The following is a 12847-nucleotide window of genomic DNA, read 5'->3' as shown; positions in this document are numbered from 1 at the left end:
CTTGATTTCTGACACTGTCAAGCCATTTTTGCATCCAGAAATACTTAACTATTTTTTGCTGTTAAAAGCCACAGTATCAACGTTTTACGCTGTAGTTATAAAGTTAACGTGTAGATGGAAAAGTCCCAATTCCCACCCTGAATCCAGTGATACTTGAAGATAATTTTGTATTTGGAGTATATTTGTGGATTGTGTGTTTATCTATATGTGTTCTGTATGTAATCAAACCTTATTTGTGCAAAGACATCAACTATCTTAACATGGCTTCATTTGAGAACATACAGGATAACTCCAATAAAATAGATGTGCTTAAGAGGGAGTAGTGCTTTTAAATTTTGTCTTGGTCATACTTTGGGGTGTTTAATTATTAAAATATGTATTATACACAGGAATCCTGTAGCAGAAAATAATCACCACAGTTTAATGTTAGAGGCCAGGTACTGTCAGGTGAGTTAGCTGCTTTTGTTTGGGAAGGTTAGAATTCTTTCGGAGTCCAAGAACTCCATTTGGTAAGTGTTCTGAATAGCATGGGGAATAGCTTCCAGTTCTTAACACAGTAATTTTACAGTGAGGGATGATTTATTCACCTGGCAGCATTTGGCTAAGTTAAATTCCTAACTGATGACTGTTAAGTGTTTACTGTTTCTAAAAGAAGACTTTTCCCTACTTGAAAAATAACATTTTAATTTTAAAGAGCTTGACAGTGTCCCTTCTTACTTTGTGACTGGGTTCAGAAATTTAAAGTGTAACTCCTTATGTGAAATTAGAACTCTGAGCTGAAAAATGAAGCTCAGACAATTTTAAACTATATTAGGCTTTATGAAGACCCTAGTAACCCATAATTATTATATGAACCACTACATAATGATAAAGGTTTAAAGAATATATAGCTGATATTGCGTGACTTTTTTTCCATGTGGAACCAAGAGACCCATGGTACTATTCTTTGTGTTTGTTTTGCAGAGCCATTTCCTGCTTTTAAGTCTTGGCAGGAAGACTCTGAGTCTGGAGAAGCTCAACTCTCTCCACAAGCTGGAAGAATGAATCATCATCCTCTGGAAGAGGACTGTCCTCCAGTATTATCACACCGGAGTTTAGATTTTGGGCAAAGCCAGCGTTTCCTACATGATCCAGAAACATTGGATTCCTCATCGAAAGCACTTTCTTTTGCTAGGTACATGACTTTTATGTTCTTATGGGAGGTGAATCCTATCACATACCCAGGTCCTTTGAGAGATTTTAATCCTCCAGACCTGCAGTTGAGAGCTTTCTCCCCTATTTCATGAAGCATGCTTTTGTAATTTTTTATTTTGGCTGCCCCTAAATTCTGAGTTCACTGAGGTATTTTGGGGGCTTGCTGTCCAATAAGACATCTTTCCATGGTGTTTTTATTCACTTGTGACTGAAATGTAGAACTCTGGAAGGGAAGCTGCAAGTGGAGCTCACCAATCCTAGATGTTTTTATAACCAAAACTTAAAATTGATCCTGAAAGTTAGAACCTTTCCTTTGCAGTTTGAACACCAAAAGAGCTCTGAGCTGCTAGATGTCTTTGTTTCTCTTCTGCCTTTGCCCAGACAACTTTTGAATGATTCCCAATTGTTTTCATTGCTACTTGTGTTAGCTAATTTTGTGGTCTCTAACATAGTTTAAGTTTCTTTTTACTACCTGTCCTTTAGTGTTAGGGACTTAATTTCACTTTAAAAATATACTTCTTGGTAATAGTATCATGTTTTATCAGGATAATAAGAGAGATGGTGTCGATAACTTAAAGATTTAACTAACAGTATTTGCCTCTTGTTTTAATTCAGGACTCGAAGATCATCTTTTAGTTCAAAAGATGAAAAAAGAGAAGACAGAACACCATACCACTTAGTCAAGAAACTTCAGAAAAAAATCAGACAATTTGAGGAACAGTTTGAAAGGGAAAGAAATAGCAAGGTAAGTTTGTAGCATTGTCCACTGTGAGGTAGATCTGTTGGAACTTGGAGACTAATGCTCTCCAAGAAAGTCCTCCATCTCTTTCCTGCGAGAGAGAACGAATCTAAGATGCCCAGAGAAATAGTGATCATGTAGATCTGAGATTATATAGGTCCTTAGCCTTCTGATTCCAGACCAGTATTCTTGCCATTGCACCATTGCATTTTTATATTTCTATTGGAAAACAGCTTGTAGAATTCTTAAAGCAAATACTTTACATTGACAAATCACGTTAATGCTGTGCTCTCTGAAAAACCACAGGTAGCCAGGGGATGTGGGGGTGGAGGGATGAGATATTTAATAATTAGAACATGTGAAGTGGAAAAAGCCCTATACTTGGAGTCAGAAGACCCATATTCAAATCTGGCTTCTGCCAGTTGATAGGCCCTCCTCCAAGAGAGCTTTACTTAATATCTTGCCCTGTCTACTTAAAATAAGATGAAATGAGGATTGAGTGAAATCTCTGCCAGGAGAACTATAAAATACTATCTGGGCATAAATTAAAATAACCATTGGGACTTCCTGGCAGTCCAGTTGTTAAGACTCCACGCTTCCACTGCAGTGGGCATAGGTTCAATCCCTGGTCGGGGAACTAAGATCCTGCATGCCGTGCGGCATGGCAAAAAAAACAAAAAACAAAAACCATTGCTTACCCACAAAGGTTTAAATGGATTCTCTTTCTTTTTTTAGAATTTCATATCTTAATTTTATTGATGTGTTAACAAATCTCTTAAAATACTATCTTTATGAAAGAACAGCGTCTATCTATGAGTAGATTTATAGTGGTAGAGTTGTTTTAGGTTGGATCATCTGGGAAACATTCTGACACAGAGATTTCAGTGCATGCGATTTCCAAGAGAGTGTTTAGGGAGAATCGCAGCTGTAAGGAGTGAGGCCAGCATGGTTTAGTAGAGGAGGTTCCATGGGGTCTCAAGCTAGGATGGCTGCTCAGGATTGACCTGAATTGAGATGAGGGCGCCAGGCCTTTTTAATCCCGCATAACCAGTCATGGATGCTGGCTGCTCTGGAGGAGGGGTTGTAACCTTGGGCCAGGCAGCTCCTTTGGGCAAAGGCAATTATCAGAGAGGGACTTAGCGCAGGTAGGGGGTTGATGAGTGCCTAATCAGTGATTCTGTTTTCTTAATTTTCAGCCCTCCTACAGTGATATAGCAGCCAATCCAAAGGTATTAAAATGGATGACAGAGCTCACCAAACTGCGAAAGCAAATCAAAGGTATAAAATGTGCCATTTTTCTAATATAATTGCATTTTAAAATATTCTTTATAATAATATCTGAGAATTATAGTTATAATTTTTGATAATTTTAAATCTTGGACACTATCTGGCAAAATAAAAGTTCTCTTGTTCTTTTAGTAGTTATGGTTGCAATACTATAGTAGTAGTCAAAGTTGCAATACTATATTACATTCTTCCAAATGTCTTTCATGTGTTTTTATTAGTAATAGTCTTTTGAAGGGTACCCTAGATTATATATTCACAGGTGGTATTGTATTATGAAGTTTATATGAAACATATTTCAAATATTAAGCAGTTTTGGGTTTGGGTAGGTATTAAGAATTTTTGGTGGGTATTTCATCCAAGGCTAAGCATAATCATCAGCCTTTTATACTACAAAGACTAAATTGTAAGTCGTCTTGAATCAAAAACTAGGTCGTGTGTTACTGGGTGTCAGTCCAGTATAGCACCTGCTAAGGTTTATTTCCTTTGTGGCTGTTCAGTGAACATGCTTTTTAATAATTGTTAATACCTAAAAAATTATCTGTACCGAGTGTGGGTTTGTAATCTGGAGCATCACATTTTGGTTTATTCATTTGAATTTATTCAACAGAAATTTTAGTGTCTGTAAATACCAAGTACTTGAAGACATCTGAGGTTGTAGCAGTGAACAAGACAAACAGGGTCCCTATTGTCATTGAGTTTATTTACATTCTTATGGTTAAATAAGTTCTCCTACTTCTTTAGAATTTTCCCTTAAAATTCTGTCAAAAATTTCCTCGTGTAACACCAGTTTCCAACCATCAGTGAGAATCACTACCTTGAATATATTACTAATGAGTGTCATTAAATTATTAGCCTCCTAACTAATTTCCCAATTTTCTTCCACTCTTACTGTCCTACAGTGCCTTCTCTGCATAGCAGCCAAAATTATCTTTTATAAAAACTATGTTACTATCTTGTTCATAGCTGTTCAGTGGACTTCCCTTTCCACTTAGAATAAAGTCCAAACCCCTTACCCAGGCTTTCAAGGCCCTTTATACTCTGCCCTTTGCCCATTTTATCACTTTTCCTCATTTTCTGTCCCTTAAATATGTCATGATTTAGGGACCTTGCCCTGGCTATTGCCTCAACTGGGGAGAAATGTTCTTCCCTTAAATCTTCTATGCTAGGTTAGCTCCTTTTAAATCCATGTTCAACTAGGACGTTACCATCTCAGAAAGGCCTTCTTTGTCAATTCCATCCAAAGGAGTTGCTCTTCCAAAAAGCACACTTCTTTAACATTGTGACATCATTCTACTTTATCTTCTTTATAGCACTTAGCAATCATTGAAATTATTTTGTTTATTAATCTGATTACTTAGTTTTTGTTTTTTTACTTCCTGAATACATGCTCCATGACAACGGAGACCATGTTTGTTTGTTTACTACTGTATGCTCATCAGAGCATCACTTTAGTCGGCTTTCTATGAATATTGGTTGAAAGGAAAACCATATAATTCTCTCAGTGTATATATATAATTTAAATATTTCATGTGACTTTGAAATATCTGAGCCTGTGTGTTGTTGATGTATACTTTGCTTTTGCATCTCTTGCACCTTTTTTGACCTAACTTCATTTTAGCTAAAATCAGTATTACTGATCTACCCTCTTGGTTCTGAAATGTAGATGCAAAACACAAAACCTCTGATGGAGAGTTTGTACCTCAGACACGTCCACGTAGTAACACTCTTCCAAAAAGCTTTGGCTCTTCTCTAGACCATGAAGATGAAGAGAATGAAGATGAATCCCGGGTCATTCAGAAGGAGAAGAAGCCATCTAAGGAAGCAACACTTGAACTTATTCTGAAAAGACTGAAAGAAAAACGTGTTGAGAGGTGTCTTCCAGAAGATATCAAAGTAATCTTGAGCTATGGTTTTTGCCCAGACTAGCCTTTAGAATACCTGAAATAAAATAATTACAATAGTGGCATAAAGATGTCTAGGTAGTTTACTCTCCAGGTTTGTAGTTATAGAAGCATGTTTTTATCAGCACAACAGAAGTTCTTGAGTCGAAATAATAAAACTAAAAAAACTAGAATGTGGTCTGTTCACTTATATTGGAGGCAGTTAGCAAGATGAATGTGTTAGGAGCACGAAATATACCAGAGTTTCAATCTTGGCCTTGTGTCTTAGTAGTTGTATGTATTCAATTCTTAGCTTATGCCAGTTCCTGACTGGTTATATTATATGCATTCTGCCGCTGAGTCCCTTCAACAGCCATGTGACTGCGATTATGTCCGTTAAAGTACTAACACAATATGGTTATGAGGACTAATTGAATGCATTTTTATGAAGAACCATTACTTAGTATAGCCTATGCCTAGGGCAGTCCTGGTCAAAGCACTTGGCAACCAAGATCATTTATCAGATGAAATTTGCTGGGAGACTACAGAGGTAGATGGTCTTAGGTGAACTTTTGTCCAGGCAGTGATGAATCCTGATGTGCATTCCTATCTTGACAACAGAGTATACCTCATGATCGAAATACTGGAGTCTTTCTCCCTTCAAACAGAGCTGGATTAGAAATTCTAGTTGCTCCCCTCCCCAGTTTTTCTTTCATTCTTTCTTTCTTTATTTTTGGCTGCATTGGGTCTTCATTGCTACATGCAGGCTTTCTCTAGTTGTGGCAAGTGGGGGCTACTCTTCGTTGCAGTGCACAGGCTTCTCATTGCGGTGGCTTCTCTTGTTGCAGAGCACGGGCTTTAGGCATCTGGGCTTCAGTGGTTGTGGCTCGCGGGCTCAGTAGTTGTGGCTCACAGTCTCTAGAGCACAGGCTCAGTAGTTGTGGCACACAGGCTTAGTTGCTCTGCGGCATGTGGGATCTTCCCAGACTAGGGATCGAACCCGTGTCCCCTGCATTGGCAGGCGGATTCTTAACCACTGTGCCACCAGAGAAGTTCCCCCAATTTTTCTTGGTTTTACTTTTATGTTATACCAGCCTCCTCTCCTCCTCAACCCCTTTCCTATAAATGATTTTGATTGGATTAGCTTTATTCAAATTCCTTTTCCTAGGTTTAAGGTACAAGCTTGAGGTTGAAATCACAATGTTTTACAGAGTCTTCACCTGGCTGTCCTCTACTGAACGTACATAATCTAAAATGCTTGTTATAGGAAGTACATATCCACTGAAGTTTTTTTTGTACCTCTAGTTTTCATTCTGATGACAAACAGGGTAATTTTAATTAGTCCTAGGAGTAATTGGAGAGTTTTATTTGGGTTAAAGTGTATTCTGTGGAACATTGGTTCATTGGTATGTTAAAAGGTCGTGCTGTGGAACAAAGGGAGAAGGAGTTATGGGCAAATAAATTTGGGATTCCTGCCTACTACCATTAGAGTACTGAAAGATGGGAGAAGAGTATCTTACTTTCAGTATAAAGAAAGTGCCAGATGAAGGGGAACTGAAGTCATAGAGTAGAAGGCTAGGGTCACAAATTGACATTGTTGAGCTTTTTTCAGGATCTTTCCACTATACTGCTGCCAGATTTTAACAGTTTAGGAGAAACACCAGGTTTAAGACCTGTGCTTGTTGTGTGCCTGTGTTTTGTGTATGTGCCCACACACAACAAAATTATAGTTATAATGCTAATAAAAGATTATGTGCAGGGCTTCCCTGGTGGTGCAGTGGTTGGGAGTCCGCCTGCCGATGCGGGGGGCACGGGTTTGTGTCCCGGTCCGGGGGGATCCCACATGCCGCGGAGCGTCTGGGCCCGTGAGCCGTGGCCGCTGAGCCTGCGCGTCCGGAGCCTGTGCTCTGCAACGGGAGAGGCCGCAGTGGTGAGAGGCCCGCGTACCGCAAAAAAAAAAAAAAGATTATGTGCAAAATTAAATAAACTAATAGGCATTTATTTTCTTTATTGTGTGCTGAGTAGGCACTGTGTAAATGCCTTTACAACGTATTAACTCATTTAGTCCTCATTAGAGCTCTGTGAGGTAGGTGAAGTATCCCCATTTACAGATCAGGATGTTGAACAAAAAGAGGCTAAGTAACTTACCCAAGGTACTAAGCTCTGGTATTCATCACTTATTCAGATAAAATATAATAAATCAAACCACCAAAGGCGGTTGGTACCTAGTTTTAGAAGACCAGATTCTCCAAGAGACTGAAAAATGTTGCCTGCAAATCCATAAGCAAAAGATGTGTTCTTATTAACCTAAGCAAGAGTGGTAATGGGCTGCCCTTTCAGCCAAATTATTTACATTGTGCTGGGGAAGGGAATGATGCTGCTAATGGAAGGGTTTTTTTGTTTGTTTGTTTTTATTCTAGAAAATGACAAAAGATCATTTGGTAGAAGAGAAAACTTCTCTCCAGAAAAGTCTTCTTTATTATGAAAGTCAACATGGAAGGCCGGTAATGTCTCTCTTGCTGAAAAGATTTGATTTTCTGTCTTCAAGAACATGAATCACTTTTGTGGCCCACATCTTCAGAGCTGTTTCATAGAGCATTGTTTCCTACATTTGGGAGATTGCCTACTTACTTAAAATTACTTTTTAAAAATTGCAGGGAAAGTGATATTGCTCAATGTTTTAGAAATTTTAGATTTCTGATGACTAGGTGATTTCCATTTTTCTTGCTTCAGGTAACCAGGGAAGAAAGGCATATTGTTAAACCTCTTTATGATAGATACAGACTTGTAAAACAGATGCTGACAAGAGCTAGCATCACTCCTGTCCTTGTAAGTAAAACATGCGAATATTTATATAGTTCATTTTACCAAAACCTACTCTTTAAAAAAAAATTATTATTATGGTGGTATATTAGAGAAATACACAGCCAAGGTAACAAGAATTGTGTATGTAAGGTGAGGTTACTGCTTTAAAAGAATAGGAAGTTAATAATAAATGCCTACTATTACTTCCCAGGCACTCTTATAAGCATTTTTACTTATGATTATGTCATTAAGTCCTGACAAGTTAAGTCACAACAGGTAGAGAGGACGGTAGCCTCATTTCACAGTTGATGAACCTGAAACTCAGGAGTGATGTACCCAGGGTTACCTACTTGTAGAATTAAAAACTCATATTTCAGACCCTTGCCTATTTCTTTCCATTTAAATTCATGCCTTTGAAACTGCATTACTTTTGTGATGGCCATCATGATGATGTTCACTTAATTGCACAATAATGTAAACTGATTTTTTTTTCAAGTTCATCTTTTTTAACAAAAAAGTCTATTAAAATAATACTTATTCATATATATGTGCATTTTTTTTGAGAAAAAATGAAAACTCAAATGCTTACGTGCATATTAAGTGCTGTCTCCAAATTAACCATTAGATAGTATGGCTCTAGATGTCTCTCAGGCTCAAATAGAAAACAGCATGTGCCCGTTCTGCATCATCTCCTAGGAATTAATTCTCTGGAGCTTATGGTTTGCTTAAGCTTGCAGGCCATTTTTATGTTGATGGCCTCTTGAAATAAGGGTTCCCTTTAGGCTTCGACTCTCTGGCTACTCATTATTAGAATGTTCACAGTGGCCTTCTGAGCACCTTTTATTTAGCCCTTATATAAACATTCTTTTTTAACTGGCTGTTTTTTTAGTTGGCCATCTCTTAACAGTATTTAGATATAATCAGTTTTCTTTGAACAGTGAATCCTGTATAGTTTATATTCTTTTCACACATAAGATAGTTTAATACAGATTTTATCTTTTGATTACAAGGTATTTTTTGTGTGTCACTGACATTTTCATAATTCCATAATAGTATAAATAGTCTTTGAATTTATTTATGAAAACCATCTTAGAATTCCACACATTTGTTTTTAAAAACTGGGTCTATAGGAAGCATTTCTAGATCTTATGGATGCCTAAATATGACTGTCGTAAAGAGAAATTGGGAATCTAAAAATTAAGCCAAGACAATAGGAAAGAATCGTTTTTCCAACAGATGGCGCTAGCAGTTCCTCAAAAGTTTAAACATAGAGTTACCATATGACCTAGCAGTTCTCTTCCTAGGTATATACCCAAGAGAATTGAAAACATGTCCGCACAAAAATTTGTAGACAGGTCTTCAGAGTAGCATTGTTCATAATAGCCAAAGTGTAAAAACAGTCCAGATGTTCAGCCAACTGATAGATAAACATAATGGGGTATATCTGTATAGTGGAATATTATTCAGCCATGAAAAGGGATGAAGTACTGGTACACACTACAACCCGGATAAACCTTAAAAACATTTATGCTAAGTGAAAAAAGCCAGACACAAAAGGCCACATATTGTATGATTCCATTTATATGAAATATCCAGAATAGACCAGCCCATTGAGACAGAAAGTAGATTGTTGTTTGCCATGGGCTGGGGAGAGAGGGCTCATGAGTACAGGGTTTCCTTTTGGGGTGATGAAATGTTCTAGAATCACATAGTGGTGATGGTTGTACAACTTTGTGCATATACTAAAAACCACTAAATTGTACACTTTAAAAGAGTGAATTTTATGGTATATGAATTATATCTTTTTAAAAATATTTATTTATTTATTTATTTATTTAGCTAGCAGTGCTGGTCCTTAGTTGTGGCACACGGGCGGGATCTACGTTGTGGCATGTGGGATCTTCTAGTTGCGGCATGCAGGATCTTTAGTTGCAGCATGCAAATTCTTAGTTGCGGCATGTGGGATCTAGTTCCCTGATCAGAGATCGAACCCGGGCCCCCTGCATTGGGAGCATGGAGTCTTAGCTACTGAACCACCAGGGAAGTACCTATGGTATATGAATTATATCTTAATGAAGCTGTTATTTTTTAAAAAGGAGTATAAAGGGGTCCTCAGACCAAAAAAGTTGACAGCTTGGTTAAAAAGAAAAATGCTCCCAATTAAATAAATAATATGTCACACATTATTATTTAGAATTTTAAAAACATTTATTGAATGAGCTCTTAGAATTACCTAGACATAAATTATCATTTGTCACTCTTATGGATACATAACAAGAAAAAAGCAAAAATAAATTTAGTAAAGAATTCCTAAAAAATTTTAAAGCATATGGTTAGAATTTTGAAAATAAAGTTTTAAGATCTATTAAACTTTATTTTAACTGTAATAGTGAAGTGAATCTTCATTGAACATTTTAAATACTTAAAATGTAACCCCCTTATATGTTTATTGTTACAGGGATCTCCATCCACCAAGCGAAGGGGTCAGATGTTACAGCCAATCATAGAAGGAGAAACTGCACATTTTTTTGAAGAAATCAAGGTAATCCTTAAGAGAAATTATTCTCTGATCTTTTTCCTAAAGGAAAAATTGAAATCATGGCATGTTTGATTCTCTGTTTGGATATATTTTTAGGAAGAAGAAGAAGAAGATGGTGTTAGTCTGTCCTCTGAGTTAACTGATATCTTGAAAACTGCTGTACAGGCACAGTCTTCATTGGAAAACTCAGAATCTGATATGGAAGAAAATCAAGAAAAACTGGCTCTAGATCTCCGATTGTCAAGTACTCGAGCAGCTTCTATGTATGTATCCTGGTTTGTGATTTTAGCCTATTCATGTAATAAAATTTATATGCAAAGAAATTCAGTGTTAAATAATTGAGTAAAGAAAAGAAATACACCCATTTTGAAAAGTGTGCTTTACAAATACATGTTGTGATTCACATTTTCTTTATTGAAAATTAGTGTGTTTTAAAAATTAAAAAAAACGGGCTTCCCTGGTGGCGCAGTGGTTGAGAGTCCGCCTGCTGATGCAGGGGACACGGGTTCGTGCCCCGGTCTGGGAAGGTCCCACGTGACACAGAACGGCTGGGCCCATGAGCCATGGCCGCTGAGCCTGTGCGTCCGGAGCCTGTGCTCCGCAATGGGAGAGACCACAACAGTGAGAGGTCCGCGTACCGCAAAAAATAAATAAATAAACAAACCTAAAATCCTACGTTTGCTGTATGACAAAGTGCTGGAACCAGCTGAGAGTCGTCTGTTAGTTTGTGCTCTTTGAGCTTCTTTACCTGATGTGGCCTTTGGTTCTAGTTGTTAGCCCTGGCGTCACTTTAGGATCGTGTGGGAAGTTGTTTTGTTTTTGTTTTAAATACTTATGCAGAGCCCTACCAGCAGCTATTCTGATTTAGTCGCTCCAAGGTGAAACCTAAGACATTGGTATATTCTAAAAGCTCCCCAGCTGGCTTGATTTTGCAGCCAGGGTTAGAAACACTGTTAAGAACATAATGAATCAAAAGTGCCCTTTGAAATGTTTTCTTCCCATTTCAATTTTAGGCCCGAATTACTGGAACAACTTTGGAAAGCCAGAGCTGAAAAAAAGAAACTACGTAAAACGTTACGGGAATTTGAAGAAGCATTTTATCAACAAAATGGAAGGTTTGTTGAGCATCACAAAATTGAATCTTCTTTCTTCTTAAACTCCCAAGTGCCCATATGTTGAAATAAAGAAATATATAAGAATAGAAATAAATTGTGCGTATAAGGATGTTAGCATTGAAAATAACGGTAAAAAACATTCCTTTATACTGTGCAGCCCTGCTCTTAATGGAAAGAAAAAGTCAGAGCTGGAGTAAACAACATCTGACAAAATATTTCAGGATTGTCCTAGAGAATGCTTGGTTGAGTGGCAGTTATTTTATGTTCCTTAATTCAGTATCCTCATCCTTTTGGAAGTGTTTGTGAAACGAGATCTCCTTTTAGAAAGGGTCCCAAATATGAGTGGTATCCTAACTAGTTTGGATTCTTATACTGAGACCATTGCTGCTTAGGCTGCATGTTGGGTCATTCTAGGGCACGTATTTCCAAGGTGTGTGTCAGTGTGGCAGTCATGTGGCTCCCCTATAATACAATATGGCAAGTGCCTTTATCTAACTGGGTAATACACAGTTGACCCAGTGGGACTCTTTTAAAAGTAAGAAAAATACATTCTAATTCAGATTGTGGCCAGAAATGAGGATTATTTACCTCAGGCCTCAGAAAAGTTTTTCCATGTTACCAGACGGTCTTACCAAGCCAATAGCTCTATAGTAGTCCCCCCTCTTCAGTTTCTCTTTGCAGTTTCAATTACTCCATGGTTAATTGCGGTCCAGAAATATTAAACGGAAAGTTCTAGAAATAAACAATTCATAAAGTTTAAACTGTGCACTGTCCTGAGTAGTGTGATGAAATCTCGTGCTGGCCCACCCAGGACGTGAAGCATCCCTTTGTCCAGCATATCCTGCCCTTTAGTCAGTTAGTATCCATCTTGTTTGTCAGATCCGTCGTCACAGTATCTCAGTGCTTGTGCTCAAGTAACCCTTACTTTAGTTAATGCCCCAAAGCGCAAGAGTAGTGATGCTAGCAATTCAGATATGCCAAAGAGAAGCCACAGAGTACTTCAGGTGAAAAGGGGAAAGTTCTTTACTCAGTGAGGCTACGAAAAAAATCATGTGCTGAGGTGCTCCGATCTATAATAACGAATCTATCCATGAAATTTTGAAGAAGGAAAAGGAAATTCCTACTAGTTTTGCTGTCATACCTCAAACTGCAGAAGTTATGGCCACAGTGCATGATAAGTGCTTAGTTAGTATGGAAAAGGCTTTAAACTTGTACTGTAAGATATTTTGAGAGAGCCCGCATTCACATAACTTTTATTACAGAGTATTGTTATAATTATTCTATTTTA

General features: G+C 37.6%; 1 protein-coding gene across 15 annotated transcripts in view; it reads left to right on the top strand.

The window, feature by feature from the left end:
* FAM13B (family with sequence similarity 13 member B) overlaps nt 1-12847 on the top strand; it is a 111909-nt gene that overhangs the window by 97734 nt on the left and 1328 nt on the right. For 11 of the 15 annotated variants that reach the window (XM_079916070.1, XM_079916069.1, XM_079916068.1 and 8 more), the window contains 9 exons: nt 964-1174; nt 1810-1939; nt 3130-3211; nt 4884-5113; nt 7521-7604; nt 7834-7929; nt 10364-10447; nt 10541-10707; nt 11458-11559. In XM_079916070.1, coding sequence (XP_079772196.1) covers nt 964-1174; nt 1810-1939; nt 3130-3211; nt 4884-5113; nt 7521-7604; nt 7834-7929; nt 10364-10447; nt 10541-10707; nt 11458-11559 — 1186 coding nt within the window. The remainder of the gene's footprint in view (nt 1-963; nt 1175-1809; nt 1940-3129; nt 3212-4883; nt 5114-7520; nt 7605-7833; nt 7930-10363; nt 10448-10540; nt 10708-11457; nt 11560-12847) is intronic. The other 4 variants (XM_079916074.1, XM_079916066.1, XM_079916063.1 and 1 more) reach the window with 2 other exon arrangements.

The sequence above is a fragment of the Stenella coeruleoalba genome, assembly GCF_951394435.1.
Source record: "Stenella coeruleoalba genome assembly, chromosome: 3".
Taxonomy (NCBI): domain Eukaryota; kingdom Metazoa; phylum Chordata; class Mammalia; order Artiodactyla; family Delphinidae; genus Stenella; species Stenella coeruleoalba.
The sequence above is the reverse complement of the archived record's forward strand: the minus strand, read 5'-3'. Positions and strand labels throughout refer to the sequence as shown.